This window comes from Erpetoichthys calabaricus, chromosome 4 (assembly GCF_900747795.2).
Source record: "Erpetoichthys calabaricus chromosome 4, fErpCal1.3, whole genome shotgun sequence".
Lineage (NCBI taxonomy): Eukaryota > Metazoa > Chordata > Cladistia > Polypteriformes > Polypteridae > Erpetoichthys > Erpetoichthys calabaricus.
Window position 1 is genome coordinate 114534088 of NC_041397.2, and position 18609 is coordinate 114552696.

Below are 18609 nucleotides of genomic sequence, written 5' to 3' on the forward strand. Positions count from 1 at the left end.
TTTAACCTGACATTCTGCCCTTTCTTTCAGTCTGCCTCTCTGTCAGATGCCCAGGATAATTTGTGTGTGTGTTATATGATGTTTGTTCAGGCTTTTCTTCTAGATTTGAATTTAGGATTTTACTCTGGTCTATCCTGAATTTATCTGTTTTAGTGTACTATGCAGAAATCCCATATTACATATACCTTTTTGTTCTTTCTGAGACTCTGTGAAGTGCCTTGAGCTCTGGAAAGGCACTATAAAAATAAAATTTATTATTATTATTATTAATCTTGCTGTAGAAAAATTAGCCCACTGTTGTTTAACATGAGAAAATGATATTTTTGTGATCTGTCTGCATAATATGTGCCTACATAATACAGTTAGGTCCATAAATATTTGGACAGAGACAACTTTTTTCTAATTTTGGTTCTGTACATTACCACAATGAATTTTAAATGAAACAACTCAGATGCAGTTGAAGTGCAGACTTTCTGCTTTAATTCAGTGGGGTGAACAAAACGATTGCATAAAAATGTGAGGCAACTAAACCATTTTTTTAACACAATCCCTTCATTTCAGGGGCTCAAAAGTAATTGGACAATTGACTCAAAGGCTATTTCATGGGCAGGTGTGGGCAAGTCCGTCTTTATGTCATTATCAATTAAGCAGATAAAATGCCTGGAGTTGATTTGAGGTTTGGTGCTTGCTGTGGAAGATTTTGCTGTGAACAGACAACATGCGGTCAAAGGAGCTCTCCATGCAGGTGAAAGAAGCCATCCTTAAGCTGTGAAAACAGAAAAAACCCATCCGAGAAATTGCTACAATATTACGAGTGACAAAATCTACAGTTTGGTACATCCTGAGAAAGCAAGCAAGCACTGGTGAACTCAGCAACGCAAAAAGACCTGGACGTCCATGGGAGACAACAGTGGTGGATGATTGCAGAATCATTTCCATGGTGAAGAGAAACCCCTTCACAACAGCCAACCAAGTGAACAACACTCTCCAGGGGGTAGGCGTATCGATATCCAAGTCTACCATAAAGAGAAGACTGCATGAAAGTAAATACAGAGGGTGCACTGCAAGGTGCAAGCCACTCATAAGCCTCAAGAATAGAAAGGCTAGATTGGACTTTGCTAAAGAACATCTAAAAAAGCCAGCACAGTTCTGGAAAAACATTCTTTGGACAGATGAAACCAAGATCAACCTCTACCAGAATGATGGCAAGAAAAAGGTATGGAGAAGGTGTGGAGCAGCTCATTATCCAAAGCATACCATATCATCTGTAAAACACGGTGGAGGCAGTGTGATGGCTTGGGCATGCATGGCTGCCAGTGGCACTGGGACACTAGTGTTTATTAATGATGTGACACAGGACAGAAGCAGCCGAATGAACTCTGAGGTGTTCAGAGACATACTGTGTGCTCAAATCCAGCTAAATGCAGTCAAATTGATTGGGCGGCGTTTCATGATACAGAATGACAATGACCCAAAACATACAGCCAAAGCAACCCAGGAGTTTATTAAAGCAAAGAAGTGGAAAATTCTTGAATGGCCAAGTCAGTCACCTGATAAGAGCCAATTGAGCATGCATTTCACTTGTTGAAGACTAAACTTCAGACAGAAAGACCCACAAACAAACAGCAACTGAAAGCCGATGCAGTAAAGGCCTGGCAGAGCAATAAAAAGGAGGACACCCAGCATCTGGTGATGTCCGTGAGTTCAAGACTTCAGGCTGTCATTGCCAGCAAAGGGTTTTCAACCAAGTATTAGAAATGATCATTTTATTTCCAGTTATTTAATTTGTCCAATTAATTTTGAGCCCCTGAAATGAAAGGATTGTGTTAAAAAAATGGTTTAGTTGCCTCACATTTTTATGCAATTGATTTGTTCACCCCACTGAATTAAAGCTGAAAGTCTGCACTTCAACTGCATCTGAGTTGTTTCATTTAAAATTCATTGTGGTAATGTACCGAACCAAAATTAGAAAAAAATTGTCTCTGTCCAAATATTTATGGACCTAACTGTACGTTTTCTTTATTTGATTTAAAAAAATCAAATAAAGGTGTTCAAGTTTGGAAAGCAGCTATGAATAATTAAGCGTACAACATGCTACAGCTTATACCACTGGCCATAAAGTGTATAAATTTAATGATCAGTACTGTTTAAAATGTGTGTTTCCTATTTGCTTCACCCTAAACTGCTGCAAATGTTGTAACAGTCCATGAGAGAGTAATGTTTACTGCCTGTCAGACAGTGATACAATACATACAATGGAGATATGGTTTGGAAAAACAGGTTATTTGAGCTGTCTCTTTGAGGAACAGGTATTCATGAAATTGTTATCATTTTCAAAAGGAAAAAATCCTGTTTCCTTTGGTAATATTTCATATTGTTGTGAGAGAATATACCATGTTTTGGACTTTGTATATAAAACGGGTATATACATGTCTCCTGGTGCTGATCTTCAGTCTTTAAGGTGTTCTCTGGACATTTTGAGAAATATTGAATATCGCATTCTGGGTCAAAATAACTGTAATATGAAGTCCTTATTATCCAGACCTATACTAATGTAAAGATTTGCAACATATTTCCCTGGTTTGCTTAGTGAACTGACTTGGACTTATACTGCTTGGGGAGGGCAAAATAAATACATATAAAGAGACGTTTAACAGCTCTTACACATGTTCAAGTTAGAAACTGATTGCTGGAAATAAATAATAAACTTACGTTTCCTGATATATTTATTCCTTACATTTCACATATGCTACTTATTCTTAATCAGTAAAATATTTTCACTTTATCACTTTATTTTTTAGCAGTAGGGTGAAAACTAAAATTTAAATTGCTAGAAGATGACATTGCCACAATGTATTTTCTCTTAATTTGTCCTTGGTTCATTGGAGTTAGTTATTATTGCATTAAAAAGTAAAATAACAGGAACAACCTAAAATATTCATTGATTGCATGTCAGCAAAGTCCTCTGTGATTTCTTTTATAACTTGAGAATATTGGAGAATCTAAAGTGTGCCTGATTGTTATTAAAAAGCTATTGCTACATATGCCTGTGCCATAAATGCTGTAGTAATAATTATCTGTTTACCTTGAAGGCATTTAGAAGCTGAACAGTACATGGCTGGAACATTCCTAGATAAACATTTTCGCAAAAATAAGTATTTCCCCACATCCTAATGAGATGCTGAACCACACTGACAAGCAAGAAAATAGAACAATTGAGCACCAGGCAAACATAACGACTCAAAGGCATGCAGGACAAATTCCAGGGTACAGAATGCAAGAATGTCCCAGAGACAAAAATTCATGACAACAATGGAGAAAATTGTCAATTAATCAGAACTTCCAATCATAGCTTTTACATTACACACATCAATGCTTCTTTGAAAGCCATTACAGTACTTAGAAAAGTTATATCAATGATTTTGTCATTGTCATGCTGTATTTCTTTCTTATTAAAAACAAAAGATTGTGTTGCCAAAATAGATAGTTCTGTTTGCTTTAGTTGAAACACCAGAAGTAATAAAATACATTTTCACTTATAGAGGAACTGGAAGAAGTAACTATTTAGATAACACAAGAAATATCAACAAATATCATTAAACAACATTTAACTTGTTTTTTATTTGCATTTTATTTTAGGTCCATGGGTCCTTGTGTTTCACTAGTACCACTGAATTCTGACTTTAGCAGATAGGACAGAATCACAAACTTATCCATTAGGATCCACTGGTGTGACAAGTTTCCCTCTCTTTTATGCATTATATTTAGTACTCATGCTTTACTTACAGTACAATCTATGGATAAAATAAAAGAAATACTGTACAAATCAATGTATTAATATCAATATTGGAATCGTGTTATGCAAGTCCTAATCTATGTATAATGGGATATTGCACCATTTTTGAGGAAAAGCTTTGAGTTTATTGAGAAGTAAAGAAGCAGAAACCTACTTCACAGTCTGCACTCCAGAACTTCTGCATTAAGGTTCAATGCTGTTTAGATTTGATGATTGGAAAGGCCAATGAAGGCATTTGATAAAGCATACTGCGAAACCAAACCAAGTGCTTTTCAACACAAAGTAGTAGAATATTCTTCAATGGACAAGTCAGTCAACTGACCTAAATCCAACCGGACATGCATTTCACTTGTTGAAGACAAAACTGATGGCAGAAATTGCAACAAACAAGTACAGTCTGCAGCTGCAGTAAAGGTCTGACAAAGTATCACTAGGGTGGACACCCTACACTTGGGGATGGCCATGGGTTCCAAACTTCAGGCAGTTATTGACTGTAAAGGATTTTCAACCAGATAATTGAAAATTGTCATTATATTTATGATTGTTAGTTTTCCAAATACTTTTGAGCCCTTGGAAATGGGGGGCTATGCAGAAAAATGGCTTCCTAAACGGCTTATACAATATTTTTTAGTAAACCCCTTAAATTAAAGCTGATGTCTACACTTCAATCACATAATGACTGCTTAATTTCAAATCCATTGTGGCGGAGTACAGAGACAAAATTATGAGAATTGAGTCATGTCCTAACTGTATATACACACTGTAATTCTACCACCTGATATCTGCTTCCTGAAACTGACTGCAAAATAATTTGTGCTAGGTTTCAAACTACCTGCAAAGTTTAACCTTCAATCAAAGAAATGTGGCTACATTATGTTAGTGCACATTTGTCCATGAATGACATTCTGTTATTATAATTCTGTATTGCAGTATATCTTCTTTACTATTTAATCATGGAACTTATAGTTTTATGTGTTTAATTTCATAGATTACAGGGATGACCTGTGCTTCTTGTGTCCATAACATTGAATCAAGACTAATGAGGACATCTGGAATATTGTATACCTCTGTAGCACTTGCCACCAACACTGCTCATGTTAAATATGATTCAGAAATTCTTGGTGCTCGAGATATTATCAGGATCATTGAGGTATGAATCTACATGTTTTATGTTTTTAAAAATAATTTACATAATTTTAAATATTTAGTGCATTATATATATATTTTTTTAACTTTTGTTTCCGTGCTTGTTTTAGCCTCCTCTGGTGAATTTAATTAATTTGTGTTTTTGACATTTGTTCCTTTTTCTTGCATGTTTTTCTTTTAAACTTTTTGCAGCGCTTTAAAACACTTGCCTTTTTCTGTATGGCCCTGATTTTTTGGGTCCTTTCACTAACATTTGAATTCTGTCTTGAACATCAATGATCATGCCTTAGGTCTCAGCTTGCTATAATTAACTGGTGTTAGATTAAAACACATTAGCTCGACAACAAAGTAGAGAGTTGCTGTTGCTTTCAATAAGGGCCTTGCAGCTTGAGAAATGATTAACTCCTGATTATTATCAATACAGCACATGGTTACAATATAAAATTAACAATTAATGATACTTCTCAACTTTCCAATAACACTATTATCTGTTTGACGATGCATAATCTCATATGACTGTATTATAGATTACTGCTTGCTACAGTTTGGGAAAGTACTTCATTAGGTGCTCAGTTATCAAACTATACACTTAGATAGTATACATTTAAACATACCACATTTTGCTTTCTCTATTAAAGAAAAGTTCATAGCAGCTAAGAACTGTAAAATTACACCTTTGGAATTACTTTTACTATGAAAACCCAGAATGTAATAATCAGAATTTTCAATTTAGTGGACTGTTTTCTTACAAATGAATGAGAACATTGAGCACTATAGAAATTTAAATTTAAAAATGCAACAAACTTAAAGTATATCCAACCACAGGAAGAAGAGAGAAGGCATTAGAACACCGTGCCAAACACAGGTTTGGCTGGTAATTGCTAACACTAGAACCCTTAAGCTGTCTCCCATGTGCACACAATTTCAACAATTCCCTTTTATTCACCTTCAAAATACTTTGCTTGAAATGCAATACACTTGTCCCAGTGCTTCTCATATTTCTGAATGCATTTCCTGTATTCTTCTTTTGTTACCATATACAGAGCCTCCTGTGTTTTTTTTGTGGATTTTTTCCATAGTAGCAAATCTTCTTCCCACTAATCTCAATTTTAATTTTAATTTAAAAATACAAATTTAATTTGTAATACATAGGGTGTGTAGCAAAATCCACATCGTTTTTGGTTAAAAACTGTTTGACTGACAACACAGTTAGTGCAGGTGTGTTGTTATGGTGCAAAATGCAGTTCTAGGGGTGCCATTTCTCTAGACATTTTTCCGTGATGCTTTTCCATAGACTCCTTAGTATTTTAGTGTAATGTTGCTGATTAACAGTCTGTCCACAGGATATGAACTTCATATGAACAGATCTGTCAGTGACGAAAAAACGTGATCACCATTGTCTCTTAAAAATATGCCATGGTGGCTAGGAGGTAAAAGAATTGCCACAGTCATGCACAATTGTAGAACAAATGCCGGAACTGCCCACTTGATGAACTCCACACAGTGTCACTCGGTGAACTGATTAACCAGGCTATAGGCATATGATTCCTAGTGTCTTAGTCTATAGCTACACCCTAGTTCTGTGCTGTTTAACTAATTCTGGGAATTTTTTACCCCCCCCAACCCTCCCATATATGTGCTGATATGGCTATACTGTATGCTTTACATGTGAGATAAACTCCTTTGTTTATAGGATATACTAATTCTTTTATAAAAGATTGCTGTTCTTGCATGATTCGTGCTGTCAACTAGTTTATATTATCTTTACATAAAGGATCTTGGATTTCATGCTTCCTTGATGAAAAGTGAAGACAGAGCCAAGTACCTGGATCATGAGGAAGAAATCAGACAGTAAGTAAAATATCCTTTTCAATATAAGAATAAGTTCACTGAAAGAATTGAACATAAGTGCATTTATCATGGTAAATGGCATTCCCAGAAGAGATAGTGAGCCCAGTTTTACAGAGATGAATTACTGTGATTGTCAGAATATTCATATTTGCATATATTCTTTAGCTTTTTTTAATTTGAGCATAGATTTACATCTCCTGAAGAAGTGACAGTCAAATTCTGAGAAAATGTTGGTAAGTAACACTGCTGATGAGGCTGTTAATGAATCACAACAGTTACATTGTGTGCTGATACTTCGGAAATCTGTTATTTGTGTGTTTCAGGTGGAGAAAGTCTTTTTTGTATAGTCTAATTTTTGGAATCCCTGTTATGGTTTTGATGATATATATGATGGTTATGGACCACAAACAAAGTGGAACAGAGCACCAGGAACATCAAGTTCTGCCAGGATTGTCTTTGTTCAATCTTCTGTTTTTCATTCTCTGTACTTTTGTACAGGTATGTTAATTAGAATCTACTTCCGTAAATTATATTTTTAGGTCACCTAAGTTGCATAGTAATTCTACTCTATTTCCATCTCTCAAGACATTATATTGAATACAGATTAGTTTAATTAATTCTGCTGAGTTACTATGAACATTGAAAGATTGTAGGTGCGCTTGTCAGATACTTAGAACAAAATGAGCCAGAATCTAAATCTTATCCCATGTGTTATGTACTATATGCAAAGTGAGATGAGACTACATACAGAATGCAACCTGAATTATCACTTGTGTATGTTATCTGAAAATTGTTGTAAAATTCTGTTTATTCATTTATTTTCTTGTGCTTTCAGTTTTTAGGGGGATGGTACTTCTATATTCAGGCCTACAAATCCCTGAAACACAAAACTGCAAACATGGATGTGCTTATAGTGCTGGCAACAACAATTTCTTATATTTACTCTGTTGTGATTCTGATAGTGGCCATGGTGGAAAAAGCAGCACATAGCCCAATCACATTCTTCGACACCCCACCAATGCTATTTCTTTTCATTGCTTTAGGAAGGTGGCTGGAACATATTGCAAAGGTAATGTGTTATAAGTTTCCATCCCCTGCTCTAGGAGTTGAATGAATGTATTTTAATTTCAGTTTTATTGATAGGCAATTATTTAAAGAAATTGGGTGCCAATACATATTTCATATACATACATACATACATATTGCAGATAGTTTATATACATTTAATCTTATAAACTCTGCCCAAACAAAAAACTAACAAAATATACATTCCCTGAGAATTTTGTTTGTACTTTAGACTAAATAATCTTTTTCATTTCTTATTTTTAAAATTGTTAGGGCCTATTGTACATATTATAATTTACAGAGTAAATATACATTTTTCTGGTTTTATTTATTTATGTATTTGTTTGTTTGTTTGTTTTGTATTAATTTTTAGTAGTTAGTGGCTAGGAAACATTGAATTTGAGCTTCCTGTAAGTGGGTGTTTACAGTAAAATCATTTTGTCATTAATAAAGAGTACAAAATACATGTACACTAAAGTGTCCAGTCTGATACAGCTTGAGTTTGAAACTCCCATGTCAAATTATATTTTATCATTTATACATTCATAGATCAGCATCAACATTAAAACCACCTGCCTAATATTGTGCAGGTCCCTTTTGTGCCACCAAAACAGCTCAGAACAGTCAAGACATAGAATCCACAAGACCTGAGAAGGTGTCTACTGGTATCTGGCACCAAGACGTTAGCAGCAGATACTTTAAGTCTGTTGTGATGTGAGATTTTACATATAACTTGATGAATATTTTGTACTGTATATCTTTATTTGTAATTTAGACAAAGCAATGTAATTTAGTGTCAAAAAGGTTGGGGACCACTGCCCTAGAGGATACAGCCGCTCCTCAAAAAACGCTGAAAGATTACCTTCACATTGCTTTCTTTGCTGGGCTTACATATGGCTGCTTTATCAAGCGATATGCTTCCTGCACGGTGCTTCGCATACTTAAAAGATCAAATCGCACGTATTGATTTTTGATTTTTACTTTTCCTCTCTCTTTCTCTTGCTCTGACATTCTCTGCTCCTGACGGAGGGGGTGTGAGCAGGGGGGCTGTTCGCACACCCAGACGATGCGGACGCCCGTCTAAAAATGCTGAAAGATTACCTTCACGTTGCTCCCTTCTGTGCAGCTGCTTCGTGAAGCGACATGCTGCATGGTGCTTCGCATACTTAAAAGCTCGAAGGGCACGTATTGATTTTTGATTGTTTGTTTTTATTTGTCTCTCTCTCTCTCTCTCTCTCTCTGACATTCTCTGCTCCTGACAGAGGGGGTGTGAGCTGCTGCCTTTCTTGCAACTGCTTTGTGCGGCGGTGCTTCGCATGCTTAAAAGCCAAACAGCCCTATTGATTTGTTTGCTTTTCTCTCTCTCTCTGACATTCTCTGCTTCTGATGCGCACTCCTTTGAAGAGGAAGATATGTTTGCATTCTTTTAATTGTGAGACGGAACTGTCATCTCTGTCTTGTCATGGAGCACAGTTTAAACTTTTGAAAAAGAGACAAATGTTTGTTTACAGTGTTTGAATAAAGTTCCTGTCTCTCTACAACCTCCTGTGTTTCTGTGCAAATCTGTGACCCAAGCATGACAATATAAAAATAACCATATAAACATATGGTTTCTACTTCGCGGATTTTCACCTTTCGCGGGGGGGTTCTGGAACGCAACCCCCGCGATCGAGGAGGGATTACTGTACATTTCAAAAATAAACTGGCATGGTGTGAGTCAGTGTGGGAATGTCATTGTATTTTCACTGTAATTTACTGATATTGTGTTCAGGATTGCTTTTCCCCTTGCACTCAGTGCTGCAGGCATAGAAACTGGCTTCCTGGTACCCAGAAATCGATAAGAGAATGTATCTGTTCATGAGTATTCTCTGCACTAAACCGGTTCCCCTATATTGTTGTTTATGTTTTGTGCTACCAGGATAGCTGGTGTTGGAATAAGTGGTTCTAGGGATTGATAGGTGAAGCAATGATACTGTATTTTTCTCACTGGGCTCATAAAGTTAATGAATACATTGTTATTAAAGTATTATTAAGAAAATAATTTGATTTTTGAAGTTTTATCTTCTGTATCATCGAATACCTTTTTATCATCTAATAGCTTTGTAAAATGTCTAGTGATGGTGGTCATTGTAGAAATAGACTATATTATAAGAATTATTAATTGTTTGCTAAAAAATATTTTTTATACATTGTGGTGGATGGCTAGGGCCCTTACCTGGCCGGGATACCTGTGAACTGGAAGGACCAGGATAGAGAATATACATAGGACAGTACCTCCCTCAGGCCGCAAGATAGCAGCTCCCCTGTCTTGCAGCAGTGCCTCTGATTCCCACAGGTCTGCATGGGACTTGGAGTTCAGGACAGCCCTGTTGGGTTCTGTGGATGCCGTCAGGGGAAGCTGCAGATCCATACTATGTCGGGCTTCCGCCACGCCTGGGAGTACTTCCGGACCTTGCTAATGAGCCATCTGGAGTGCTTCCAGGTATAGCATAAAAGGAGCCAGCTGTCACTGCTCAGGGAACCAGAGTCAGGAGGTGGAGGATGAAGCTTTCCAGGAAGAGTGGAGGTGAACTGAGAGAGAGAAAGAAAAAGAGAAGAAGAAAAGACATTGATGTGTGCCATGTGTTGTGCTTGGAACTGTGCTGAGCAGGTGGGAAACAAAAGGAAAATAGTTTCCCAATGAGATAAAAAAAACTGTTGCTGAACTTGTGTCCACGTCTGTCTGTATCAGGGGTTGGGAAGCTGGTGTGCCCCAATGATTTTTACATCATTAATTTTTTATAAAGCTGCTTAATTCAGTTTTATTGTTGATGGGAAATGGGTCTTGCTTTAGAAATACTGGGGATAAAGCAAGAATTTACCTTTGGCTGGACATTAGTCCATTGTGGTTCACAGTCACATAATTGAGCATGAATGTATTGATTTTTGAAAGATTAAAAAACATTACCTTGAGAAGAATTCATGCAGAAACTTGGAGAACTGAGAGACCATGACTGGGTCTGGAAGTTAATCAAAGAATTACTTCAACTTGCATTGCTCTGTATCCAGTTGTCTGCCTAAGACTCTCCAGTGGCAATATGCAAAGTTATTGTGAGTATGCATGGTGGAGGAATATATATGATACAGTGACCTTTAAAGCTATGCTGTTGGTAAACTTTGTGTTAGAAAAAGTATGATTCAGTGTTTGTTTCACCTGTCCAACAAAAAGTAATGCTTCTCAAAGAATCAAAGTACACCTTGCCCAGAACTACTGCCAAGACCCACATCTGGAGCTGTGCTTGAGTGAGTGGTGTTTCTGGTATATACCTGGTTGTCCACAGAGACCAGTGAGTCTTTGCTACAAAGAAGCAATATGTAACCAGCATGGGTATTCTGCACCTCCAAAGATGTGTGTGGGTGTGGAAGGGTTAGTCACCTGGGATGCATGTGGTGTGGAGCTGTGAATACTATGTTTGCATTGTTGTGAAGGATTCCCTAGCTGACAAGAGGTTGGCCACATTCAAGGCTGCACCAGTATGGCACTGGCCATGGGCTGTGCCCAGCATGGCCCCGAAAGACAGAGAAAACCGAACACTATTAGTAGAAGAGAGAGACTGCTATCGGAAGTGTTAAGTCCTGGGTTGAAAATGATTTCATAGATGTCTGAAAGACTGTTAAGTAATTAATTCTTGGGAAGAGGTTTTGGTATCTTCTTTGCAATACAGGATAACACATTGTTCTCAACTTTGAATACTAGGACAGAAACCTCCTGAGAAACTATTTCTTTAATGACTACATAGGGACCAATATGTGAAGTTCTATCTTGCAGGTAAAGAAGAACCGCCCCTGACTCCAGAAGTTCTATCTATCTATCTATCTATCTATCTATCTATCTATCTATCTATCTATCTATCTATCTATCTATCTATCTATCTATCTATCTATCTATCTATCTATCTATCTATCTATCTAATTGTGTTAATTATACTAAAATAAACTTAGCAGGGGTCATTTAGAGCCTACTCATGTCAGAGAAAGTTTAAAGTCAGAATGAAGGTTTGGAGGAAAGAATTCCTGGCAGGAAGGAGGGGTAAGGGCTTGTTTGTGACAGAGAAAGGAAGTAGGAAGAAATTACTTTTGTGAGATATGTTAGATGCTTGCATATTGTTGAACCACATGAAGCAAAGCTTGAAGAAGTATCAAATATATATTTTTCTCTCCTTAGAGTGTTAATCCTTTACAAACACAACATTTTAGTATCTGTGGCTCACTTGACATTATTTCAGGTGTAGAGAAACATTATGAGGGTGCACTCTCCTTTTACAACATTAAAGTTGCTGCTATCATTCTGTAAAACAGTACCTTTGAAGTTCCAGGGCATAATCTTTTTAAGAACCAAATAAAAAATAAACTTAAATGCTACACTGCCTTTAGATATTGTTAAAATCAAGATTATTGCTAAAATGACAGAGGAACGTTAAATAAATGCCAGATGTGTAATAAGTGAACAATTGTTAAATATTGCAAATAAATGTATTTTCTGTAATTAACATAAACTACTGTTTTGGAATTCTTATTTTTTGTTTAGTGTGAGTGTAGCATCCTCAACAGATTCGGCTCTTGCCTGTTTCTGTTGCTTCCAAGATGCACCTCTGGCTGCTCATGACTCTGCAGTGGATGAAATGGTTTCAGACAACAGACGGAAGAATAACTCTTTATAGTAGTTTTTATAAACTCTCTTTCTTTTTCCAGTCTGCAGTGTATTCATGAGAGATGCATATATACTAACAGTAACGAAATCATGTAAATTGTACAGTGTAAGACATTCTGATATGGTGGTATGAAGAATAATAGTATTATATTAACTGCATGATTTCTTCTTTAATTATTCATCTGTGAACATACAGTAAAACACAGAGAGTGAGCTATGATTAGAGAAGGCAATCTTACTTACATTGCTATCTGAAGCAGGAAACCCTTGTTCCTTGAGGATCAGATTTGAGCAGTGGAGAGTATAGCAGTGTTCAATGTTCGAACTGTGGTCATGCCACTGTATTCAGTGAAAAATAAAGAAGCAATGCACAATTATGCATCCTGAACATACATTTTACATGAAGTTTTATGTGTGTGTTTGTTTCTCTCTTTCTTTTTGCCTTTGAAATAATCTACTTCTCTTTAAAGAGGCATCTCTACAGACAGCGCATGTTAGGTCAAAAGTATATAATTTCCCATCAAAAAATAAGCAACAACTGAGATAATGGAAAGCACTGCTCCCACCCATTAAGGTTATTTACTGTTAATTGCAGAAACAAAGAGCATCAACAAATTAAAAAAATGAAGACCACTGTATTTATGTATTTTTATTTTTTATTAAGAGATAGAAACATATTATAAGGGTTAGTCTTGCAGTTGTTCAGCTGTACAAAAAAAAACAGTGACCATGTTTTTTATAACACCTTTCTGTCTCACAATGTCTTACTTTATCAAAGCTTTTTAGCAGTCTTCATAAAGCACTGTTATGTTGTAAAATATTATTGAACACCTAATAAAACTTTATAGCCATTATGATATGATTAGTTGTGATGAGTGTCCACTCTTAGTACATATATTAAATGTAAATTTATACATATATTAAATTCATAAGAAGGATTTATGAATATTCTGAAGAGATACTGTATAATTTTAGTTTGCAAGTATGCAGTAAATTTTATTGGGTGTTATGAATAATTATAACAAATATTATGGAGGCCAACAAATTGTGTACTTGAAAAGGTGAGCTGTAAAATAATCTATTTATATGTCAGTGTTTAGAAATATCTGCTTCTGCATTCCTCTGCAGTAGCAAAATATAAATGAAAGTTAATTCCATGCTGAAAAATAAAAAGAAAGTAATGAACACAACATTACCATTAGGCGGCCTTTTTGCTATAAAGAACTAGCTAACCAAAAAGCTTGTGGATTGAATGGTCTGTTCTTTTTTTGTCAGAATGTTTATGTTCGTATTAACATAAATTATTATGTAATCTTAAGAGGTTTTTGTGTCTTTTCATGTTTTAATTGTATGCCATTGTTTTTTTTCCATGTTTTTGTTGTTTTTTTTTTTGATTAAATAAAATGTCTTTTTTACTTCTAAATTCTGACAGAGCAAAACATCAGAAGCTTTAGCTAAGCTTATGTCACTGCAGGCAACTGATGCAACAATAGTGATTTTGGGACAAGATCATTCAATTCTAAGGTAGGCCATTCTGATATTTTATAACACAAAGTACATCTCAATGAATTTCTCAAGTATTAAATATCTAAATTGTGCAGGAACTGGTAAGAGTATAATTGTTAAAAAAGTTAGGTTCTTCATTTCATACCAGTACAGTAAGGTACCTGTAACTAACATTTCTTCTGTGGCCAAAGTTCATTTTAATGAATATGGCTTTGAAATCCATCCAAGTACTTTAAAGTCTGGATCTTCCACCTTTTAAAAAAAAGCCAAGCATATTAATTTGATATCAAAGTTAAAAGTCACTTTCAAGAATTGGTGATCAATAAAACTTGAGATTATTTGAGTCAGGTTTAAGCAAGAACCTGTGCACACATAGGTAGATACTTCTGAGGTTGTTTTGGGATGCAGCACTTGCATAGCAACAAAAAAGTGCTTGACAGTTAAAATCCTATAATCAAATGAAATAAAAGTCACTTTCAAGAATTGGTGATCAATAAAACTTGAGATTATTTGAGTCAGGTTTAAGCAAGAACCTGTGCACACATAGGTAGATACTTCTGAGGTTGTTTTGGGATGCAGCACTTGCATAGCAACAAAAAAGTGCTTGACAGTTAAAATCCTATAATCAAATAATTTGATAGTACTGTTGTATAATTGCATTTGGCATTAGTGACAACACAGCTGCACTGAAGAACGCTCAAGGAACACAGACTCTAGGGTAGGGCAAATGGAACACACTTTATTGTAACCATGTACAACAGCATAGCTGCTAAATGGAAGAGTTAATGCATATTCACAACTACTGTCCTAGGTATTGTATCAGCCAGTTTTAGTAATAGCATGAAATTGAAATAATTCAAATCTGGCATTTATTAAACCACCTGCAACATTCAACTGCGACATTCATCTGTTTCTGATTAGTCAGTGTTGTCTTACGTAAAGCATATTTTTGCCATCATTATTATTATTATTGTACAGTGCCTGCATATATTTCCTTTTAAATAATTATGTGACTTCTAAAACTGATTGTCTACACCAGTGATGATTTATGTGTGTCATATTAAAACTTAAGTGATTGCATAAGTATTTATAACATTATTTTGTGTTTTATATTTGTAACTAATTTAGACCACTTTGCAGTGATATGTGATTTAGGTAAAATAGTATTTTTTTATTGTTCAGTGTCAAAAAGTATATTACATCCACTCTGATTCAATTGTGTATAATCATAAAATGTAAAAACTTTCAAGGGGGTGAATACTTTTTATAGACATTTTATATTGGGTTGACATATTTATTATCCAAGGTAACTTTCAAGGTCAAGATATGGTTCAACTGTTTACATTGTGACAGATAGGGTGCGCTATCGCTCCCTTGAACCCTCAGATCAGACACCAGGCACCAGGTAAAAGTCCAATAATTATTATTTATTATAATAATAGTGTGCACAAAGCACCTACACTCCACTTTCCAATAATAAATCAATAATCCAATAATTCCAATACAATAACAATAATCCTCCACACCTCCCAGCAGCTCAGTCACCCTTCCTCTCAGCTCGGCTCGATCTGCTGGGGTTACCCATAGTTCTTTTATACTTCTTGACCCGGAAGTGTTTCTGCCTCTCAGTCCATGTGACTCTTAACACTTCCAGGTCAGGTGAAAACTCCTTTTCTTCAACCCGGAAGTACGTCATTGCCTATGTCCCCTCGACTGGGAAGTACTTCCGGGTTATAAGGCAAATAGAAGTCCCTGGGCCTCCCTGCAGCGTCCCCTTGCGGCCCCCATGGCATCCAGCAGGGCTGTGCATTAAAACTCCAATGTCCATGAGGCCCTACTGGAATTCGAGGCACCTCCATGTTGCAGGGAGGGCTCCATCTGGCGGCCTGGGGGTATTGGCCGGGATAAACTGCCGGCCATATATCACAACATATATCTTTACAGTTGGGACACAGGCTCAGTATCACACATTGAGGCAGAACTGGTTGCCTTGTACTTTAAAGGACAGGACTTCAGCCACTGCACCGTAGTGCATAGTTGTAACCAAGTGGTCACTGGCACCAGTGCCACAAAAAATTGTGCCAGATCCATATAAAGGTATGTCATCAGCATCCATGGGTTACATGACAATCAAGACTTCCTGGTGGCTTCAAACCCAGACAAAAAGAATGAAGGAAGTGAATGAATTAATACAAGTTAAAGATCCGCCATAAATTTAATTCCACAAGATTAAGACAACATGAAAAATAAAACAAATGTTCCACTAAACATTTTAGTAGAATTTAACAATAGCAACATTACCTGCCAAAGAAAGAAATAAAGAAACAGAAAATCACTAGTTGTACCACAGTGATTACACTGAACAGAATGATTACTGGAATAACCATTCAGGTCGTTACACTGGGAAAGACCACAGTTACACAATTGATTCATGAATGTATTAAATAATGATGGCTGAAAAGAGCAGAATAATTCTATTGACATTTGTTAAATTTTTGAATGGGTAAACATTATAGAGTTTTTCTGCAGACTGTAAATAATTAAAAAATTGAATAAGCAAAGCGACCCTGACTATAAATAATAAAGAAAAAATAAAAAGTAAATTAATTCTTTGCCTAAGTAGACACTTCATTTGATATCATACACCTAAACAGACTGCAGTGTTTTACACATCACAGAATTACTTGAATTGAATCCACTTCTTGCAGTTAAGGATTTACACTTGAGTTCTGGTCAAGTTCCTTAGTTGGTCAGTACAATTTATAACAAAAACTACTCATGAAGGCAAAGCAAGTTTGAAAAAATGTGTAGAGAAAATCACATTGTTAGGAAGTAGAAAACAAAAAGCACAACTCTGAATCTGAACCATATTGTTCAAGATACACTGCATATAATTACAGTCTTCTACAGCTGAAATGGGATAAGTTGTACTTATATCTACTGTTGCACAAGTTTTTGAAATGTCTAGGTTTTGCTGGAAAATGAAAGACACTGTTGGAATAGTTGTAGGAGGAGTACTGTTGGTTGGAAGGCAAGAATAGACCAAATGCAGAAGGAAGTTCTACAGTCTGAGGCTTAACACTGTGTTATGCAAAGGCAAAGCTGTAAGTCTTAGAACAAGAAAATTACCATGAAGTTTAGTTGTGATATATTTTTGTAACAGGAATGAACATCTGAAAAAAGGTAGCATATAGCAAAATGTTTCTTGGAAGGAATCGGCTGCAGTCTACAAGATACAGGGTGTTCATTGGGAAAATGACCAAAACCAACAGCCAAAGCGACATTAGAGTGACATAAAACCAAAAAAAAGGGTTTGTAATATGGATTTTGGGAATTGGCTACTCCTGTTCTGTCTTAAATTTTCCAAAAATGAATGAGCAAAACTAGTAAAGACTAATCTAAAAGAACTCTTGTCTGAAATTTCTGTAAAACATTGTCTGGAAGAGAGGTGATTTTTCACTTCAATCATTTTCTCTTTTAATTTATAACTTGTTTAAAAAGACATGTAGCATTGCATTTTCACTGTTCATTATCAGGCCAGCAAGAGATTACCAGAGGTAAAAGTACTGCCATATGTATGTATTAAAGAGCAAGGGCTTGATAAGAGGATGAGACAGAAAAAAAGAAACCGTGACAAATCAAAAGCACTTCTGTGTGTTAACATTGGCAGCAAGTCAGTTTAAAAAGTGCCTTAGAAATATTCAAAAATTATGGGAGTGAGCCATTGACTAATGGCATAAAGTCAACAGAATTACTTCATGGCAAAGAAGGAACCCTCCTTCCCTTACATAGCACCATGGAAACTAAGTTGGTGAGCTTCCATTTAAATAAAGAATAAGTTTAATATACAGGGGTCTGATAAGCTCCATTGTGCAATAGCACTCTTAACGTTCGATACATTCAAGACATTTCATCACCCCACAATTGATTTTAATAGGTCTGACTACTGAGCAGACACAGCAGGTCTTAAGCAACCATTATAGTAGTACATTTTCAAAATGGTGATTCAGGCCTACAATCATTTAAATCATAATTTTAAAAAATAGTACCAGAGACCACATTAAATATCAACCAAATACTGATCCCGTTTCTTGCTGTTCTATGGTGTCTGTTTCTTCCCAGCTTATACTGCAAGAACATGGCTATCTAAGTGATAAAAGAGGCAGCCTCTAATCCATTTTGTTTGGAAGTGGCAGAGTTTTGACTGCATATCAAATAAACAGACTTTTAGTACATTAAACTAAAAAACATAAAATCTAGAAATGTCAATCAATGTCACAGTCACTATGGCATAGACTTTTTGCAGAGTCAAACTGAAGGTCATGAATATGTCAACATCAAATCAAAAACAGTACATTTTCAGCTAAAAATCAAACTAGTGCTTCCTTCGAGCAACATTGATCTTAATCAAATCTTCATGTAATGTATGACCCACCCTTAAATGCTTTGAACACTACCACCAAGAAAAAAGAAACAGATGTGTTTTTTTTCCTTTAAGTGTTTGCTTTTCTGTTATTTTCTAACTGTAATTTTTGTTGCTTTTCTTACAATTTTT

General features: G+C 35.8%; 1 protein-coding gene across 3 annotated transcripts in view; it reads left to right on the forward strand.

The window, feature by feature from the left end:
- Window positions 1-18609, forward strand: part of atp7b (ATPase copper transporting beta) — a 158618-nt gene that overhangs the window by 69820 nt on the left and 70189 nt on the right. For all 3 annotated transcript variants that reach the window (XM_051926253.1, XM_051926251.1, XM_028799700.2), the window contains 5 exons: window positions 4785-4946; window positions 6717-6793; window positions 7117-7291; window positions 7629-7862; window positions 13981-14072. In XM_051926253.1, coding sequence (XP_051782213.1) covers window positions 4785-4946; window positions 6717-6793; window positions 7117-7291; window positions 7629-7862; window positions 13981-14072 — 740 coding nt within the window. The remainder of the gene's footprint in view (window positions 1-4784; window positions 4947-6716; window positions 6794-7116; window positions 7292-7628; window positions 7863-13980; window positions 14073-18609) is intronic.